The 22,015-nt window shown below is 40.2% G+C and overlaps 1 protein-coding gene across 4 annotated transcripts in view; it reads left to right on the top strand.

Annotated features, from left to right (window-relative positions):
• Nucleotides 1-22,015, top strand: part of LOC146789441 (ATP-binding cassette sub-family B member 5-like) — a 1,226,636-nt gene that overhangs the window by 842,355 nt on the left and 362,266 nt on the right. For all 4 annotated transcript variants that reach the window (XM_085631579.1, XM_085631577.1, XM_085631580.1 and 1 more), the window contains 6 exons: nt 4,310-4,434; nt 4,525-4,699; nt 8,285-8,398; nt 12,733-12,843; nt 17,019-17,144; nt 20,418-20,621. In XM_085631579.1, the coding sequence (XP_085487705.1) occupies nt 4,310-4,434; nt 4,525-4,699; nt 8,285-8,398; nt 12,733-12,843; nt 17,019-17,144; nt 20,418-20,621 (855 nt within the window). The remainder of the gene's footprint in view (nt 1-4,309; nt 4,435-4,524; nt 4,700-8,284; nt 8,399-12,732; nt 12,844-17,018; nt 17,145-20,417; nt 20,622-22,015) is intronic.

The following is a 22,015-nucleotide window of genomic DNA, read 5'->3' as shown; positions in this document are numbered from 1 at the left end:
AAACTAAAGAATGCACTTGAAAAAAATTGATGGCTTGCGACATATGCATATTAGCCTTTCGGCCGAAATTAGTATCAGTTTTCTAGTACCGCATGAGTGCTTCAATGGGGTGCAAGCTATTGTAGTGGCTTTCATAGTGCTCATGCACACCTTCAAAGTAGACCTCTAGATACTACACGTTATTCAAACTGTTTGTGGAAAGCATTAAGGCAACAACCCAAAAGTCCCATGCAGAAGCATGCACAAATTTAGATTTTTGAGTTTCCAGCGGTCTATATCCAAGTCACCCCAAAAGGCTTACATTGTGAGCAGGTTTCCTTTGTGGGATGAGTTTCAGGCTAGCTGATGTCTACCGAACAGAACAGGAGTGGTGTGGGGGCAGCAGCAGAGCTCAGAGTACTGCAGCTGTCTGGCGGGTGCCCTGCCCTTCCTCTGCACGGACGTTAGTGCCTGCCCCGTGATAACTTTAAAAAAAATTATGCTTGATACCACTTTTTTCTAGCCATTTCACAGCACGTGCTAATAAGCGGCAAAGAAAACAAGTCTACATCCAAAAGTGAAACTAGCCCGAACCATAGAAGCAGCGCCGGGCATGACGGGGAGCAATTACAGAACAATGACACTGGAAATTAACAAGCTGGGATGGGCAGGAGGTGTTGGGGTAAGGCAAGGGGAGTGAACTGCAAACAGTGCTGTGTGCCAGCGAGCAGTGAGGAGAGGAATGAAAGGGAAAGTAGTGCACTAAAACAAAAACATATGGCCCATAGCAAAACGATCCATGTAGCACTGGCAGTCATCAGGGTGGGAACAAAACAGCCACAAGGCAGAACAAATGTACACTATTCACGAGCAATAACTGTGGAAATTGTAAAGGCATACCAAGCAAACAATACAAATGGTGGGCGTGTGGTGGGCGTTTTCACAGCCCACAAAGGGATTTCAGCATGCCTCACATAGCTGCCTCTACGCTCGACCTAAAAAAGGTGTCAGTGGCTTACCCAGGCATTAGGTCGAATTCCCACCATCCAAATTAGCAACAGTCTTTGTGCTCCCCTAGGGGCCAGTTTGGGAAATATACCCCTGATCTAGAAACTCCACTAAACACCAGTGAAAACAGACTGCCCCTAAAAAAAAAGGGGATGGAGGAGGCTTACTCAGGCATCTCGCCCCAGGACAAATGCAACAATCTTTCTGCCTCCCTGGGAGCGGACTGGGGCTGATTACCCAAAATCTGTCTCCGTGAGACAGAACGGCCACAAGGCACCAGGGAAAAAATACAGGCAAAGAAAAATCTGTTGGGCAGCTCACCCAGGCATCACATTGTACCACCATCCCAGAACAGGTGATTCAATCTTTCTACCCCCGGGTGTGAATTGAAGGTGTAAATATGCCCCCCGCGAGCAGAATGGCCATTAGACACCAAGGGAAATATAGGCCCAAAAACAAAAAAGTGGGTGGGGCGAGCTCACCAGGCATTGTGCCTTGGCCCTTGCCCAGATTGGGCACTACAGTCTTTCTGCCTCCATGGGAGTGGATTGGGGTGTTTACCAAAAATCTGCCACTCGGAGGACAGAGATGCCACTAGGCCCCAGGGATTTCAACATGGCACCGAAACACACAAAGCGAAGGGGTTGGCCTACTCTGGCTTCGAGCTATATCCCCACCCTAGAATGGAGAATAGTCTTTATGCCTGCCCGGGCAGATAGAAGGTTTGTTCTGAATGGCAAGGTTGCCCCTAATCTGCCCCCATGGAGTTGGGGGTACAAAGCCCACTGTATATCAGGGATTTTACATTTGGGTAAAGCAAAGGGGTGCACCCTGGCAGTGGTCCTTATACCCAACTCAAGCGGGCCAAACACCTAATTTTGCCCTCAGGGTAGAAGGAGAGGGGATTTCAATGAATTTGCCCAGCGTTCAGAAAGCCCGCTGGATGCTAGAAATATATTTGATAAAAAGCTGGGGTGGTGTCTCACCCATCCAGACCCCACACCCTCATTCCCTACTAAAGGGTCAACAGTATGTCTGCTCCCCTGGAGACTAACAAGAGAACATTTTGTTTTATTGGCTGTTTTTTTTTTTCACATATGGGTAGCAGACTGGAGGTAAATCCCAGTATCGTCCTACTTCTGCGCTGAAAAGCGACACTTTTCAGGATAGGGTCAGCTGCCTCCTGGGAAAACCTACCAATCCCAGACATTTCTGAAATGCTCAGCAAACCTCAAAATGTTCCTGAAATCACACATTTTCCTCTCATTCCTGTGATTTAAACTTCCAGAATCTGAAGGGATCCTGAAATTTCCTTCCACCCAGTGTTCCCACACTTGTCCTGATATGTACAGTACCCCACTTGTGTAGCTGGATATAGTGCACAAAAGGCCCCAAAATGCAATATGGAGAAGTTGGCAATACTGGTAGTTGTGGTATTTGGGCCCGGTCTCTAGACACCAGGGGGAGTCCATGGTGATGTGCCTCAATGGATCCCATGGTGTTTTCTTACCCACAATGCCCTTCAAACCTCAAACTTTGCCTATATGTGCACATTGTTCTTGCATTTCTGTGATGTAAGCGTGCTGAATCCACAGGGATCTACAAAATTCCTACCACCCACTATTCCATGACTTTTCCTGATAAAAACGCTGCCCCACTTCTGTGGCTGGACCTATTGCCCATGTCAGGCATGGATTAAACCAGGCTCAATGGGATCCACACTAGCCATCCATCAACTTTTAGTGCCTTCTCTGAAGGCAGAGATACCCCTGCAGGGCCGGCAGTGGTCTCTTAATATGGTGGGCTGTCATCCAGCCAGGATGGCAAAGAAAGACCTCCGCCACCCTCATGAACGTTGGACTTTCTGCCTAAGTGAAAACTTTGTTACATAAAAGTTCAGTGGGTTCTCTTAGATCTTTACACAGGTTTTGGTTTCAGAGTTCTCCAATGCAAATTTAATTTCCTCCATAATTTACAGGTCTGCGCAAAAAGGTGAAGGGTACTTGCTCCTGTTTGTGTGTGTTATTTCTGTATTACCTTATAGCTGTGAATATGAGTGGGCCGTTTAAACCTGATTCCTGAGCAAACGCCTGTTTGTGCTGAGGTTGCAGTTGTGAGTTGTGCAATAGTTACCGTACTACTGTAGCTTCCCCCTAGTGAATTTTAGAGTGAACAGAGTTTGGAGTAGTAAAGCAACATGTTGTATATGTAATTCCATATTTTCACTGGGAGACTTGGAATTGAAACTATTTACCATTTACCGTGCCCAGTAAATACCACAATCCATGGCATTTACAAGGAGCTATAAATCTCTTACCCCATCTGGCCCACTGGTAATCAGGACCTAAATATGAGTGGATGTTGTTGTCATGTGAGTTTATCATACACATGGTGAGCCAGTTTTGACAAGTGCGGTTGGAGATTTGACTATTTTTACGTCTCTTTCTGTAAAACATAAAGCTCAATTAATTTTTACAATTCATAAGTGAGAAATTATCTCCAACGGAGTAGCTAAAGACATTTCATGAAGCCACCATGAGTTTAACGTCCTAGTCATTGTCAATCTCTGATTTCTTGCAGCCACCAGTCACATAAGTCCATGAGTTGTCTCTAAACTAATGCTACCTTCAAGGATTTTGTAATGTAGTTGTCTTCTTCACTATTCTATGCAAAGTGCCTCGGTGTTAATTTCTAGGCATGTTTGGTATATATGTCGCACTAGATATTCAGGATAGTTTATAGTTTTCATTATTTACATCTTAGAAATGTAGAGACCAGTGCCCATATGCTGATAAGGGCGAAACTTCCCTGTTTGCGCCACAGTGAACCTTCAAACAGGTATGCCGTGCGCAAACAGGGAGAGTGAGCCCAGTTATGTTGAATGAGCTTCCCGCAGGGCAGCTGCGAACTTGTGCTGCCCAGGGGGCAACGCATTCAAGTGAAATACAGAGCGGCTGCATTAAAGCTACTCCATGTTTAGATATCGCCTTGTAGGTGGTTGCACTGAGTGATAGCACCCGCATGCAAGGGTATGCCTGGGGGGGCTATTAAACCCCTTTTTGTCCCTTGAGAGGGCTTCTCTCACGGGGGCACCTCCTGACAGCTTCTTTGCCTTTGTGCCCGTGTCCATAATACAGTACGGGTGCAGAGGCAAAGAGATTCCTTCATTTGCATGGGGCCACACACACATGCGAATGAGGGAACGCCCTTGTACATCAAGCCCTTATTGACTAATTTTTTTTCATAAAAATGTATGGTGAAAATATTAATTACTATTGAATTTCATATTTCCCATTTGAAATATTTTCTTTTTTGGTTGTAGATGTTAGTCTCGCTAACAAGTAAGGAACTTTCTGCTTACGCAAAAGCTGGAGCTGTTGCAGAGGAAGTACTTTCAGCTATCAGAACTGTGGTTGCATTTGGTGGACAACAAAAAGAAATTAACAGGTTTCTGCCTCGGAATTCAATGCATCTATGAATATGAAACTCTGTAGAAAGTAATTTTTTGAAATCCAACAATGTTATTTCTGTCTGTAGATACACTGGGAACCTGGGAGAAGCTAAAGCAATTGGCATAAAAAAGGCGATTGCTTCACAGGTGTCACTTGGATTAGTGTATCTCTTTATATATGGAAGTTATGGTCTTGGATTTTGGTATGGAACTACCTTGATTCTTGGAGATTTTGGTTATAGTATTGGAGATGTTCTTGTGGTAAGTTCATTACATTACACTGGAAAGAGCATTTGTAAATGTATCTCAATGTTGACTGTGCTCCCATTTATGCCGTTTCTATATAGACAATTTCACACTGTATAAATTCCCACATATTGCTGGATATATCACCTTATAAGAGCCAGTGGATATGAAAGGGTAAACCAGGGGCATGTTTTGACAATATTTAGTGAAAAAGATGGCTTTTCATAAAAAACAAGTACTCTCAAAATTGTGTTCCATCTGAGCATGGGTGTCACTCTGACACCCTTTTTAGACCCCCTGTAACTTCAACATAAACAGTAAGCTCCTCTGGGCCCGGATTGCCATACAAGCATTGTTTATCCTTCTTTTCAAATTGCGACTTCACTAATGGGCAAGGCCATTCGAACAAAACAGTAGGAGAAGCTGGAATGTGAACACATCAGGTCACACCAAACTGGCTCATATTTGACACATTTGCACTCCCAACATAAGTTGAAGAAATAGTCCAGAACTCTAAACCAAGGCCAACTTAAGTTAAATTACTAAAATCTATTTTCTCAACTAAACAATGAAGTCTTGAACTTTCTGGGAAGATGGCGGGTGCAGTTGCAACATCTACCACAACCTAATTTCTCTCACACTGGAGGATGTCAAAGAGTTCACCACTGTTGTTCACGGCAGATGACACCAAGGAATCAATAAAGGCAGTTGCAATTGAGGAATCACCCATAAGAGACACTTGAAGTTAATACATGACAACATCAGATTTCCTTAAATAAGACATGTTTGAGCTCCCTCTTCTCCATCTTTCTTTGTGGACACCATCTTTCTCTTTCTGGATTTCAGTGTCCAGAAATGCATTTCAGGTAGTGCTCTGATCTTGCCTCCTGGACATCGGTCACATAGGAGGAGCGTTCTCCTGTCTTGGATGTCACAGTTTTTGTATCATCTCTTTTTACTCACTTCACTGTGTCTGTCTGTTCCTTACTATCTCCCTGACATGAGTGGTATACGTTCAGGCTAAACGATTATGGATTGTGTGCCCTACCTGCCTTCCTATAAATAATTTGGATGGATTATTGAACTTAAATGCCACTCCCTGTTATCATGTTCCTGCCCCGCCGGACAAAGAACTTAGTTCACAGTTTAAATAAACCATTTTACTTCTCTACTGGCTGATGGCCACCTCGATGTGCTCTTTAGATGAACAATTCCTAGAGACTGCAGGTAGGATATTAACTTTTCCATATAAACACAAGATATTACCAGTCCTGGTTTCAGCTGTGGTTCTTCAAGTTGATATTTTTTTTTCTAATTCCGATTTGGTTTCAACAGCTGATGTTTATTGGACAATTTTGACCTCTGGATAATTGCTTTCATCCTCCACAAGGAGATGACTAATCAGAAAGATAGATGAAATCAGCTCTCACTATGGTTCGTGGAATAGCAGGGAGGGATTCAGTGATAATTGCCCTGTAGCTTAGTATGAGAGGTAGTGCTTCTCCACCTGTCTGTCTTTGTCAGAAAACCACAATTTCTGACATGCCCAAATCTTGCATAGCCCACACACAACAATCTCAAGGTCGTGCAACCACTATGTGAGTGTTGTTCAAAAATGACACTTCCTCACTAACTGAAAAGTAGTGATGACATTGTGCAGTACCTGGCTTGCAATGTGTTCTTTGCCATTTCTGTGCTGAGTGATTAGCCGTGAGGTATGTTTGCCCGCTCATTCCATTCTGCAGTCATCTTAGAATGGAAAGGCAGACATCAGTCAAAGCAACAGCAACCATGTCCTCTAAGGGCAATGGACCCAGTCTGAGCCACCTACAGCATATTGTACATAATCATCTGTTTCACTTGTTGGATCTGCCACTTCAGATGTAGTCAATCATGAATGCCTTAGCATAATCAGAAGTGTTTCAGGCTCTAGGCTTGTACAATGGCTGAAAATACTCCTTTAGTAGTATGGTACATTTTTTACTGTGGGAAAGTGGATTTGATGAAGCTACTTGGTACCTCAGAATTAAACGCTTGTTGTCCATGCATATCTGGTCCTGATGACGAGTTACATATATGCAGGTGGCTATAACAGCATCATCAGACAATTGCAGTTTTCTACTTCCCTGTGTGATATTACAGTTGCTAGTTTCAGCCTAGAGTACATTTCCTCCTGCTGCGCTGTCTCCATGTGGTGTCTCTCTCTAACAGTCCTGACTCATGACCTATGCCCTCATATGCCCTGCATCTTGACCTTGTTCCTGACACCTTTTTTGTCTCCACCTCCACCAGTTCTGTGTACTCTTTTCACCCACCCTTTTTTAGCGCTCCCCTCTGCCCCTCCATCACTATGCATGTGGAAAGATCTGCATGCACTGAATATTTCGCAGTGTAACTCTGAACATTTGATGAGGATTAGTTTGTGTTGGTGCAATTGGGATATACCTTAATGATTACTAATCAAAGGGGACATCTGAACATACACTAGGATTACTCGGTGAAGTAGCATATCTCAAGATGCTCTGAGTATTAATGAGAGGACTGCACTCCAGATATCAGTGTGCAAGTATGAACATGAATTTGTCATTAATGAGTGATGGGCAAATCTGAACCTGCATGGTGGTGCTTTCTGACATATTTTGGCATAACAAAGCTGCCAGGAACTGAAGATTGTGAACCCGTCACCCAGACCTTGCCAGTAAGCATGGTTACACTAGCCGGTATAGAGGCCCTGTCTAGTAGGACCAGAATGAAGAAATATTGGCGCTAGGGAGAGGTGGAATGAAGTCAGTGGTTAGAATTTGTAATGTTTAGTTGAAAGCAGTGATGAAGAAGGCTCAAAAAAGATTGAATACAAAGAAAAAGAGGCGTAACTACCATTGGTGCAGCAGGTGCAGTGCACTGGGGCCCAGAGCCCTGAGGGGCCCTTTGAACCTTGATAATGACTGCATTTTACTATCCCAACAGCAATCAAAGGGGCCATTTTCCTTGATTGCACCAGGGCCCACTGCACCCTTGCTACTCTACTCAGTATCAGTTGAACGGGCTGAAAGGAAACCAGGAAGAATGAAAAGACTGCAAGAACCAGAGGAGAGGAGTGAGGGCTAGGCAACAGACAGGAAGGCTGAGCAGAATTCTGACCATTTTCAGCGCGGGAATTTGCACATGTCAATCAATCCATTTTCACATGCAACTTTAACCCACACTTGCAAGTGGCTGTGTGAATTAGCGCCAAAATGTTTATAGAACCCTTTTAACAGGCGTATCATTTATAAACTGATAACTTTATCCCTCTAGTATGTGGTCACTGTTGATTGTATTAAGTAGCTGCAAGATTTTTTTTAAAAAAATGTATTATGAGATTTATTACTATACCAAGCCAAAATTAAATACTTGTCATATAGGAATTTGTGTTTTAAATTAAAATAATTGATAGTTTGTTTTGAGAATGTGTGTTTGACATTGAAAATGAACCCTTGTCAAGCAAGAATTCACTATTTTACAGTAACCTACTGCATTTGTAGTAAAACAACAATGCATGTTTTTTTCTTTCATTTACCCTTTATCTATTTGAAAGCAATGTCCTCTATCCATTTCCAGATTTTTTTCAGCGTAAGCTACAGTAGTTATTGCATTGGCCAAGCTTCACCTCATTTTGAAGCCTTTTCCGTTGCAAGAGGTGCCGCTTACAACATTTATAAGATTATTGATCAGGTACGCTTACTATTTTTTTATTAGTGTGCATTGTCCATAGTGCTGCGTTCACTGTTCATTGTTATGGTGTGGTTTGTGTTTATTTTCACTTCTGTTTTCATTATTTATCATTCAAAATACCATTTACTGGAAAAAGAGAGTGCATGTCACAGAGCATTCAAGAATTGAGATTTCATGTCGTACAAAACTGGCAAGGTATCAACTGTGCGCACTGTATTGCTTTATTACAGGTAGGAATTAATGTCGGTGACTAGTGAGTAAAAATAGAAATAATGATGCATTATAACATTGAAACTTGTACGTTGTACCATATGTGCTCAGCTGAAAAAAATGTTGTTCTACTGATTAAAAATACCAACTAGAGTCATTACACACAATTAGATGCTGACGCCGTTCCAGGATGCACATGGATTGACCTGGAATAAAAAAAAAACTTTAGGGAAGGAATGTATTGAACCAATAAGGTCATTGGTGCAAGGAATATGCTGCTCATTTTTTTTTCAACTCAGCAGCCCAAACCTAGGCTTATAATAAATCTTTGTGTTCAACATTTCTCCGGAAAAACAACAAAAACAACATTATATCAAAATCACGAGCCAACATTTCAGTCCACAGAAAAAATAACTATGTCCCATGCTGCTTCTTCTTTCTTTTTGTTTTTTTAAAGAACATTTTGTTGCCATTTTTCTCAAAATGAAACATACAGTACGAAGAAAATTTACTTAATCAGCACCTAAAACAAATGCATATCTACTTTATCCTATGTTTAATTTATTACTAGCCCATAATAGGTCACATTAATTTGTAAAGTCAATTTTGTATGTACTAGTCAACATCTAATATAAAATCTGAACAATATTATGCAATAACTTTATCATTAAAACATATGACATTAATCTCTCAGAGGGCAGGATTCAAGTCAAGTCGAAGTACATTTGTTCAGTTTCAAAAGAAGAACATAAAAGTTCATAAAATCATCATTACTAATTATTATTCCAGTGCTCTATATACAAAACAGCATAATAGGCAGTTCATACACATCAATTCATTACGAAGAAAGGGAGAAAAGTATACACCTTAAAACAATCTTCTAATGAAAATACAATCTATATTACAAGGCACTTATCACCATTATGACATGTGGCTCCCTCCATAAAAATACATCAATACTTAGGGTTGTGTGGTAGAGAGTTACACTAATCAGGTTCAGTGGCAATGCCTAATACTGTTTCCTAATAGCCATAGCAACCTTAATGTATTTGTAAACCCTAGTATATATATCATAAGTGGCCAAAAAAAATAGATAATAAAAACCATCAATATAAGAACACAGCCTAATTTCTTTTAAAATCGGGGCTAAAACTCTTCCTCTTGGTTCTTTATAGAGGGGGCAGAATAGCATAAATTGCACAGTGCTCTGAGCTGCCAAATTATCACAAGGGCAAGGCTCCAATTTATCTTCCCTACCCAATTGTTTTGTGAAAACCACCAGAAAGTGCAGGGTAAGTAGGCGAAATCTAGTTAAATAAAATCGAGTCTGTAAATTTATGGTAAATGTTAAATAAAATTGCTGTTGATCCGGGAATAAACAAAGGCGGCCTGTTCCATCAGTGTAAGAGCGGGATATCTTCGCCCCTGTAGAATGTACCTGTTTTATGATGTTTTTGGCATTTTCAGGGATGCCCTCTGGACAATCAAAATAATGGCCCAAACCTAGCTATCCTTTACAAATCGGAGCCAAGGGATAGAAAGTGCTCCAACAATGTGGGCAGGATTCACTTAACTACTGTTTGTTGTTGGGCTGGATAATCCTTGCCTCTATGTACTTAATAGAATCTATAATCCTTCTCAATACGTAGGGAGTTTTCATTCTCTGTTAGTGGAGGTGAGGATTATGCAACTTCAAAACCTGCTCTTCTACAGAGGCGTTACAGGCTCAAAAGAAAACGTCTTATCTGTTGAGTCAATTGGCCAATGCACACAGTACATAATATACTTTAATCTCCCTTAGCTAGAAAAGCTTCTGAGGCCATTGCCCCTCTCACTCTGTGTGACCCAAAAATTGAAGTGTCAATACCTGCCTCTTGTAAAACCTATTTAACTCATCTAGCCAGAATGGGTGAGAAAACTAGAGCTAAACATCTCCTGATCAAACTAAGTAATACTATAGCACCTTCAGGCCTCAATTTTTTTGTCACTTCTTTTTACACTCTAGGACATTTTATCACACTCACACTTTAATAGCCCAGGAAGACTAGGTTAGAAATGGGTAGTAAAGTTTATTCTTCTAGAGCTGGTGAAAGTTATTTTTCCTAGGTAAATATGCTGCCTGACAAATCCAGTGCCTGCATATTAGATACTCTCCTTCATGAGATGAGGCACAAGAAGATAGCGTGCGTAGCTGGCAGTTCTTTTTAAGACGCTTCTTCATTATAAGTAAGCCTTACTCCCTTAGATGACTTGAAAATCAGGGGATGCTCCCTCTCCCCTGTATTATTCACAGGTAAGAGCCCTGCATAATTAGCTGATCGGAAGAAATAATCACCCCAAATGCCAAATCTAGTTTCACAAGCTCAGATACAAAATGTAAGACATGCTCTAAGTTTGGCTTCATTAGATCAAGACTTCTCTGGATACCCTACATGGGTTGGGGAATAAGATGTTGTGCTTGAATGTTTATTGGTATTCTGTCACTCTGTGAGCAGAGACAGTCGGCTTTTTGCTGATTCCATTTTGATTATCTTTAAATCTTTGAAAATAAAACAAATCTATAAAAGACTCCTTCAAAAGCACCAGCTGGGTCAGCAGGCTCTTGTTGATCTGTCTCTTTAAAGTATTCTAACAGACCATGCTAATGGATAAGCAAAGCAAATTGTTTTGAAAGGACTGGCCTTTATAATCTAGGATAATCCTCATTGCTACCAACCCAAGGGAACCAACAAAGACCTATGGACGAGCATTCCCCGAAGGAACAAGCAAAACTCCTGTCATTGTCGTTATCGGAATAAATAGGGAACATGTATTTTAGTGCATTCTTCCATTCCACCAGTCCTGTAGAAATATACACACTGCCTGTACTTTCTCACAATGAATAACATTTGAAGCTGGGCTTTCAGTTTCATGGCAAACTGGTCTCCTCACAAGGGTCCCTTCTGATAATTGGTGTTTGGAACATCCCACCAGTTGCTGGAAAGCGTACGGTATCAAGAATCTCTGTATGCCCCCATATTGTGTTTGTCTTGAAGGAATTATATCTGCACAGAAATTTCCTTGTCCAGGCCATGATGCCAAAGTGCTTGACAATAACTACAAGAAGTCTAGATCTTGTGCCGCTCAAGTTGTTGATGTAACACACTGCCCAGAAATTGTCCATTTTCAATAAAATACTATGGTTACAATGCTTTGAGTTATTCTTCATATCGTAAACAAGCCTGCAAGATGGTGATGCAATTTATCTAAAAAATGCAGATTCACTTCTAACTCCATTCTATTGGTAGAAATATTACCATTATCTGCTTCCCAAACCTGTTAGTATCCGTTTTATCACTAAGTCTGTGCTGTCACAAAGATTGCCTGGCTGATGCAGAGTCCTCAGTGTGATCCAGCCACCACTGGATCTCTTCCCTGACAAAGTACAGTCCTTTCCATATAAGATTGGCCTTTCCTCAGGTGGAGTCTCCCTCAATCTCTGCAAGGCCAGTAGGATAAAGGTCCCACAAAGATCACCTGCGTTTAAGAAGCCAGGTGCTTCTTCATGGCTCCTGGTCTGACGTTTTGTGGAAATTGATCACATGCATGAACTTTATGTGAAACTGCATACTTCACCCTAATTTGTGAGCATTGGGTAGCGATGTACTTGTGCTCACACATGAATAGAAAAAATCTTGTATTCCACTGGCATAACACATGCGATAGCCATCCACCAAGTTGATTAAAGCACATGTATGAATCCCTTGCTAATCATATTTTAGATTTTGAGCAACTTAACCCCAAAAATATAATTTTGCCCATCTGTTTATTGCATTGTATTATGGTTTTGTATAGTGCTTACTGTACCTATGTGGAACACTGACACGCTTTTCCATGCTGGAGAACAGGCTACACCACTTGGGTGTCTGGTGGGAGCAGTGTTGTCTTTGCTTTGAACCTGTGTCCCTTCACACTTGAATGCATAACTTAGTAGAATTTGAATTCCTCCAAAGAACTCCAATTCATTTTTTTCAGTTGAAATAAGTTACAATTTCTGTACATTCATCTGCTTCTGCTTGTCTCTGTGTAGGATTTTCAGTTGTGCACTTTTCTCATGAGTGTGTTATTATTATGTTTTTCCATAGAAGCCTTCGATAAATAGTTTTGCAGAAGATGGACACAAACTTGATAAAGTACAAGGAACAGTAGAATTTAAAAATGTGTGGTTTAGTTATCCATCCAGGCCAGATGTCCAGGTAACAAAACAATGAACTGATTGACTTTTTTTTACTGCATATTGCTTGCCATTGTCATTATCACATATAAGGTTTTACCTGGAGAAAACAATCCTGTTGTAGCTAGGAAGGTTAATTCTGTTGATGTTTATCCATCTCATTTTGCACAGATGTATAAGTGAGTTCCTGAGAATGGGAAACAATTGGCACATAATAACATTACAGACATGGTGGCTAATGGGATTTGATGGTTGAGTGATTATTCTTAGACTCTTGCAGCATATAACACAAAAAGGTGGATATAGTTACAGCTATTTGCAAATTTATTCTGCAGTTTCTATAAATGCTGGCAGTGTATGGGCTGTGGGTGTTGGTTCAGGGGCAGTATATCCACATTCCTGGGTATTATTCATGAGTGAGAAAGTGAAGTTTTAGATTTTATTTTAACTCTGTGAGGGGACAGAAGCCTCTGAGTTTGGAATGAAGAGAAAGCCACAGCAAAGATTAAAGCAGTTGAAAGGAATCATTTGGGTACATTGATTAGATTGTGATTGGCAAGCATTGGGTGCCAAAAGGGGTGTGGTGGATGATTAGACATACACGGCAGGGGTGGACTGTGCCATGTATGGGTTTCAGTGCTAGGTTGTGTACCTTGTAGTGTGCTTTGTTTGTGCAAGCTGGCTTTTTAGTTTGGTGTTGATGAGCTGCGGCAGACTATATTTTGGTGGCAAAGTGAAAAGCAGAGAATACATGTCTTGGGAGTCCCAACTCTGAATGTAAAAGCACATCTGGTAGGCGAGGGATGTGCTGAGGGAACCCTCATCTTTATCCTTCCAAGAATCCACGTCCTTGACAGAAACAAAAATAGTTCAAAATGTACACAAATATAGCTACTACTCTATTTGGAGGCAACCCGTCAACGTGAACCGTTCTGAATTGACCAATGAGTACTATTTCCACAGCATTTCAATCAAAAGGAATCATGGGCAAGCCAGACGCTCATAGACTTACATCAGCCATGAACGATGCGTATCATCTTTGACCTCTTGTGTGCTTGTCAGTTTTTGTTTGATGTGTGGAAAAGAACAAAAAGCAAACTCCTATCCACTTCCCCTTTGTGTCTGGAAAAAACACTGTGCAGCACAAATCTATACTGCCACAAATAAATGACAGTATGACTGAGATAGAGTTCACAGCATCCTACACAAAATCCTGATTGCTTTGTTGGAATCAGAGTATCAGGAAAGGGTGAGATGAGAATAAAAATGTATTCAGAGAGCAAACAAAAAATATACTAAGAGCAAAATTTGTTTCAACCACCTATTAGGTACTTGATTCCCATTTAGATCTTTTATATGTACATTTATCTCACTTGGACATCCAGAACACCTGGCATGGTTTCAGACCTTATAAACTAATGTTGGACACATTCCGTATACTCTGTAGTCCCTATTCGTAAACTTAGTTGTGCAGCTACTTCCATTTGCAGGAGTAAAGGTATGGTTTGTGTTCTCAAAAAGTGAATTTACACACATAAATATATTTATACCTACAAGATATTACACCATTATGGTTTAATATTATGAGCAACGTTTTCCTGTTGGTGGTTTGTGATTCCAGGGCAAGAGTGCCTGCCTAACTGGACGGACTCACAGAAACATGAAAGCCTTCCCATGGCACAAAGTATTTTTCTTATGGAGAAAATGTTTTGGAAAGATTGCAGATGCAGTGGCACTTCGCCAGATTAGGTGTAATTGTCCATATGATACATTCCAGTATGCAAAAATCCTGGTGCATACGGTTAACCTAAAAATCATAAAATAATTCTGGAAGTTCTCCTTGGAAAAGTCAACTTTCAAATCTTCTTATGCATGCTCCTGGAATACAATATGACTTCTCAAAATTTTACTTTATAAGTAGGGGAGTAAATTTCCTATTTTATTTGATGAATTGGGCCCTTTATTTCTAAACCAGTGCAGCGAAATCAGGAATGCTACCAAGAGGCTAAAGATTCCCACTGTACACTACACTCTGGATGAAACTTGTCTTCGGGCAAGCTTATTGGACTGTGTCAGTTCGGAAGGGAAGGCATTGCTTTCGTGAATGCTCTTATACTCTGTCAAGACTAGAAAGAGCACACTACAAAAAGAACATAACTTATGTTAGAATGAAGTCTATAATGAAAGACAATTGATGGAAAAGACGTGGTGCATACAAGGGTTAGTGATGGTTCTTGTACTGTACAATTACTCAATACCTTGTGGTGCTCTACTGGTGTATGACACCCCAATTCCGTACACACCAAGAGGAACTTTTTTTAATGAAAGGTGATCTGAAACCTACAACATGATTTTGTCCCATAGAAGATCAGTGTGTAGTGTCTCAGCTTGACGGGTCATTCATTGGTGGTAGAGAGAAACTTTGGATAGAATGTAATCAACTTAAAATGGCATGGACACGTCACTCAGGAGAGTTTGTGACAGTGTAGTGGAGCACCTTGTACGTCTCAGAAACTTTTAATCTAATAGACCTAGAAGAGAGTTGGCAGTACATTCAGCATTTTGTTATGCCAAAAAATGTTGACTTATGTCAGAGATGAAAATGCAGAAGTTATAAGAATGTTAAGATAGGAGCTCAAATAATGTTAAGGTGCAGACACGTACACCAAAATGGCTAAAATTAATATCATTGGAGAGTTGACAGAACCGTGCATTGCTTTACCCATTATATGTAGTCGCTTTAAACAGAAATAAGTGAGATGTAATGGCAGCAAAATGCTATACTGTATAAACACCTCAAAATGAGTGCGGCTGCCCCCCAAATATTTTTCGCATTTTTCAAACTCTTTATACTTTGCACGTTTTAATATTTTAAAAGCTTAGCAATGTTAATAGTAAAGATTAGTACGCTGAGTTCATATAACGTTTTCTTAAAAACATGTATGAAAAAGAGAGTGGGGAAAGGACAATGTAGAGTAGAAAGGACATCTCCATACACACAACTGATTGCAACCATTGTCATAAACTAAAATGGTTTGCTCAGTCAGTCCCCGTGCACATTCTCTTGATACTCACAAGCGACAGGGATATGTTAGCTGTTTTCTCAATTGAGCATCCGTCCTTAGTTCTGAACATTTCCAACTTTTATATTAGACCAAAGGTATCATTTTTAACATTAAGACTGGAACGTCCATCCAATTGGAAACAAATATTTTTAAATGGGACAGCTAATATAGAAACAGCTGGACAGTAATTTATCATATAATGGCTCCTATCATAAAAGTAATACCTTTAGTAACCATATAAAAGCTAGAACAAATAATGACTGACCAGTGAACAATTTGCTACTTAATCAACAATGTTACCGAAAACCCCGTTGAATTTAGCTTCTAGTCACTTGCTCTTAAACACAGTCTGAGTAACATAGAGTATAAACCTTTATAGTTTATGAATAAGAAAAATAATTCCCTCTTTTAAAATCTAGATCCAACGTCTTTTCTGTTCTGTTTTTAAATGTTGAAGTAGAGCTTAATAAAACTTTCCAGTGTGATAGCGTTTTTAATTATAATCTTAAATCCTCCTTTCTTTAAAACCCAAATATTAGGAAAAGCATAGCACACACTTGTACAGAGACATTAAACCCCCTACAATTGATTATGTTCCATGTGTACAAAGCTGTCGAAACGTGTTCTAAAGCTGTCTTTTCTACTTTGGACCTATGTGTCTCAGAAGGAGAAAGATAGGTCTCAAGGTAGAACCATGAGCATGCTTTACACCTACTTAACAGGGCCATGGACATAGTATGTTCACTTTATAGTTTGTAATTGTATTTACTAACAAGAAAACTAGTGATTATTGCCTTCCAACCTAGAGCAATATCTCTACGTGTAAAGGACTGGAGACCGTGATCTATTGTAGACAACAGTATGTAAAACGTTAGTTGTTTGCGTTGAAGATTATCTTATTGTAGCATTCTTACCATCAGTTTACACGTGAAGCCGCTGCAACAGGAAATATTTGTGTGATAAAATATAGAAAAGGCACTGCTTTCTCACATTTTGCATTTACTAACTCATGTAAGGCCACATTTGCCAAATACCTAACAAATGTGCGAAATACTTAAAACCTTTTTTTTCAAATAGGTCTTGTTTTGTGCGTCTAATGAAGCATTTCTTATCTAATATTTCATCTCTCAAGGTTTTGAAAGGATTTGATTTAAAGATTCAAAGTGGACAAACAGTGGCATTGGTTGGAAGCAGTGGATGTGGAAAGAGTACAACGGTTCAGCTGCTGCAGAGACTATACGACCCACAAGACGGAACGGTGAGAACATGTGTTATCACTTTTCCAAAAATCAATATTTGGCTAGACTTAATCAGTACTATTATGCTTATGAATAACATCATATGTTTCACAGCCTGATCCACTAAAATAGAGAGGTGCCTGACACATGTGAAGATTGCTGCCTACACGTCAGGGATACTCTTCTCGTCTCCTGCCAGTGCTTTATTTGAGCCGCACTTAATTCTCAGCACCGGTGCTTGTGACAGTCTGCCACAAGATGGCGCTGTTTGGCTAATTTAGAGATGACCACATCAACAATTAATTAATAATTCAATATACATTAAAAATTACCTGCCCCCCCCCCCCAAGCCATTCTTATAGCTTTATGGGCCTGAAATAGTCTGAATTGTCACACTTAAAGGAATGTGAGTGTTAGTAATTGTATTGGTACTATCATTGGCAGCATGCCAGGGGCAATGTGTAGTTCAAGCTGTAGTGACCTCCTGACTAGAGCCATAGCACTTATTTAGTTTTTACAAACTAAGCACTGTCTCCTACCCGGTTCTTCCAGGCCTTGCTGGGCAGCCCTTTCCAGAAATCCGTGGCTGTTGAAACACCTTAAATTGGTTTGGGCACTGTCGCTGTGACCTGGCGCCACCTACACCACATGCGTACAGGTCACTGGATCAAGAGTTTCAAATGACAGAGCCAGCAGATGCTAAACTGTTCGACGCTCAGCTATTTCAAACCCAGCAGTTTCCCCTCCTCTAAATGGGGTCCCACTTGGCCAAACTCAAAGTGACCCTCCCAATTTAATATTTTTAAGCAAAGGTAGTGCCACTGTCAGGACCGTCTTGAACTTTTTAGCAACATTCTGATAAGTTAAAAGGTTTCATGACTGTAGGAGTATTATTCAAATGTAATAAAGTTCAAACAGAGGCATATATGGGTCTTTTCAACAGTAGTCTTCTCCCTAGAATATTGTATGGAATGCCCATTTTTTAGACTTTGATGTGTCTTCCAGCTTTACTTGACTTTTCCTTTTTTCTTACTCTATTTCTCGCTCTCTCTCCCATGTGAACAGATACATAGGTGGTATTCTCAGTAAATAAAAAGATATTATTTAGGGATAATAGCATCAGGGTCGCTAAGTTATGATACATACATTGTAATCGTTGACTAGTATTAAAGTAACAAAGTTCACTGCGAGTCAACAGGGAGGAAAAGATCACCCTTTTCAAAGAATTTGTGTTGTCTGGAAATTTGGTGCCATGGGTGTGACAGTTTTGCTGCCCACTTCTGGTTCTTGATTCTTGTTTCTATGTTGCTGGTCTCTCTGTGACGTATTGGGGTAGCACATCTGCCTCCTGATGCCTGTTCAGATTAGTATCAAGAACTGAAGTGGTGGTGTAGTAGGCCCCGTCTTAAAGATCTGCAGAGTCTTTCATAAACCCACCTGCCTATCCCTTCTCGATCAGAGTTTAAATAGAGGTCTGGTACTCCGCAGACGTTTTTCAAAGGGTAGGGGAGAAGTGAAATTGGTTGAGGACTCAAATACATATTGACACCACAAGGTTCTGTTGGTATGGCTCATGCCTTGCATTGAGAATGCCTGATTTTCACCTTAATAAAAGTTGTATTCACCTACAAATTCTCTATATTTGAGGGGTGCTCCTTTACACTGGCATTCCTGACCGCACCCCTTATGTAATATGGCAGTGATTTGTCCAACCAGACCCGGTCTCACTGCACTGTGATTTCCTGATTTTATCCTGTGATGCCTTTCAAATATCCCAGATGCCGCCTACTGGGTTTGTCACTTACATTCACCAATGTGTGTTTTTACACCTTTCTGGACAATTCCAATCCCTCCTTTCCCTGTACAGGTAAAGGCGTGCCCACTTGTTTTCAGCATTGCTGATTTCTAGAACACATTTTTTGTTTCCAAGACAATATCCAAATATAAACCAATGTGTGCCCTGTACGCTCGTACGGTTATTCCTGATCGTAGCATACAAATAATGGTTTTACATCAACTGCTACTAACCAGAAATCTCATCAGGCCCCTTTTCACAGCTTTTAAGATGTTCATGTTCCATGGACATGATTTTTTCAACAAACTAGTGCGCTTTCAAATGCCCTTTGTAGCACTTTCCTGTCCTGTACTTTACTCAATGTGTCCCTGGCCCCATTGCTATTATCCTCGTTATATTGTGTACAAGACGCATTGGAAATTGTATTGTCTTCAAAACGAGGGCTTGTAATCACAGAACTGTAAAAATCCAATAAACCATCACTACAACCTACCAATATAACTACCATGACCACTAACACCACCATTACCACTTCCACTACTACTGCCATTGTAAATCAGGTGGCTATGTGCGTCCATTTGTTATACTTTTGTTTTGATGTCAGACATGAAACAGAGTTAATAATCGTATCTGGTTCTCACATCCTAGAACTAATATCTTTTGTGAAAACATGCATGTCATGAGGCCGATTTACAAAGATTTTGTTTTGAGTAGGTTTGACTTACACTTGCAGTCCTCCTGACTTGCTCCTTCATTCGAGGAGTAAGCAGCACCTGCTCAGTGCTGTATTGGTGATAAGGATTTCTAATTTTCTAAATTGCCATAATTGCAAGACGTGGATGCATGTTCAATCACAGCTGCCAGAAGTACAGATAGGGGAGGTGCTAGTGATAGAGGGATTTTCCCCTACTGATGTTTGATCATAATGTGTAGTTCTTGAATGCATAAAGGAAAATATCCACTGATCTGTAAAGAGTAATGTAGTTTTTAATGTATAGAACTTTTGAAAAATGCAATCAGAACCAGATTCACAGCATTCAGAGATCTAGGTCTGAAATCAACTATGATGACATTAGAGTCCAGTTATCCTTTAAACAAAAGGCAATTATGTGATATGATAAATATTCTGCCTATAAAGTGCATTCCTGTGACAGATATATCCGTGTGCATTCACCTATGCTTCAGATCTGCTACTTGTTCTGTTATCTAGCAGCCTCTCTTCAGAGGGGCTGTCACACAATGAAAAGAGGGTAGGAGGAGTTAAATGCCAGGGGAGTATTTGCTCTTCAGTAGAATCTAAGGCACTCTTCTTTCGGATTGTAGGCCAGGCAGGCTTGCTTTTGTCCTTTAGTGGGCGTATGCACAAGTCAAGTACTGGCTCATGCAAAAGTTTCCATTTGAAATGTCTTTTTCATATATTTCTTAAAATTAACGATGATCAACATACAAAGATAACTAAGGTCTTCATTTTTCCTGTGTATTTCGATTTTCTCTGCAGATAACAGTGGATGGCCATGATATAAGATCCCTCAATGTGAGACATTACAGAAAACTCATTGGTGTTGTAAGTCAGGAACCAGTGTTGTTTGGGACAACAATTAAAAACAATATAAGATATGGTCGCGATGATGTAACTGATGAAGAAATTACTCAAGCTGCCAAAGAAGCAAATGCGTACAACTTTATCATGAAGCTTCCAGATGTAAGTTTGTTGTATTGCATTCCAATTTGGAATATTATTTGTACAAAGTTTTGATAGAAACAGTATTACATAAACAGATTTAAGGTGTGTTGAGGAATTTAAAGCAGTAGCAATAAAGCATCCCTGGATTGAAAAGTAATAGTGTGCATTTTACCACAATGTAAAATAAAATTCTGGATCAAAGTGCTTTTAATGTTTCCTTAAAAACTTTGAATTACAAAAAATTCACAGCTATTTATTTGACACTGAACCGACATATCATGCTCAGCAAAGCAACGCAATATATAGGTTTTGAGTTTTAACAAGACTTTATTTTACAGAGCAACAACCAAGGATACAGTAATACGTCTTTGTGACATTTTCAGTGCGCCATACATGTGCTTGCAGAAGTGTGGCTCATTGGCATTGTTTTGGTGCAATTTATGTTGGTCTCAATGGATAAGAGGTTAGGCATCCGGGTTCTTTTGTGGGTTTGAAATGGGTAAATTGCAACTAGCTACAATTACTATCTGTGAGCTTAACGATCATAAGTAGAGACAGAAAGTAGCAGTTGGATTACAGCTGTTAGCAGCAGATATCATTTGTATGCAAGAGACCCATATTGAATGGAAACAAGTTCACTTGTTAAATTCTCTGGGATACAAGCTGATTAGGGGGACAAAACAGAATGCTTGGGTGCGCGATGTGGCTATTCCGACATATAACGGTTGGCTGCAGTTCACCCAGATACGGGTTGATACATTTAGTCGATGGGTTATATCTGAATGTAAGTTATTGCTGTGGTGAAAACTTTTCTATATTTGTAATCTATGGAAGTAATGTGGATGACCCCTGAGTATTTGAATGTGTGGCCTGGGAATTAGAATTTTGTGTCCTCCCCGTCATTGTTTGCTGGGATTTAAATATTAACATACCGACCAGCTGGTCCTCGAACGAGAATTGGATTTATTTCGGGAGAAAACCTAAGGTATTTCAAGCCTTGAGGGGCCTGTGCAGAGATCATGGACTGGTCGATCTATGGAATATGCAAAATCCTTTAGATCGAGGGTATACCTTCTTTTCAATACCACATCCTCGCATACTCAATGGGATTATGTGTTTGTTTCTCACTCATTATCCCTTGATTGTACTATAGAAAAAGTCCCACGTATATTCTCAGATCATAACCCACTAGTGGTAGAAATCAAGTGGGAAGGCTTTAAGCCCAATGTGATGTCATGGAGTTTTGAACGGGATCTTCTGTTAAATGAAGATTACCGTAGTGACATGATAAATTGGATTCCTACCTTTCTGAAGGATAACTTAGGGAGTGCAACAATAGTTAATATGGAACACATTGAAGGCGGGTATCCACAGGGAAAGTCTAAGGTTCTTCTTGAACCTTAATAGGCAAG

The sequence above is a fragment of the Triturus cristatus genome, chromosome 10, assembly GCF_964204655.1.
Source record: "Triturus cristatus chromosome 10, aTriCri1.1, whole genome shotgun sequence".
NCBI classification, from domain to species: domain Eukaryota; kingdom Metazoa; phylum Chordata; class Amphibia; order Caudata; family Salamandridae; genus Triturus; species Triturus cristatus.
Note: the sequence above shows the minus strand (reverse complement) of the source record. Positions and strands in the feature narration are given on the sequence as shown.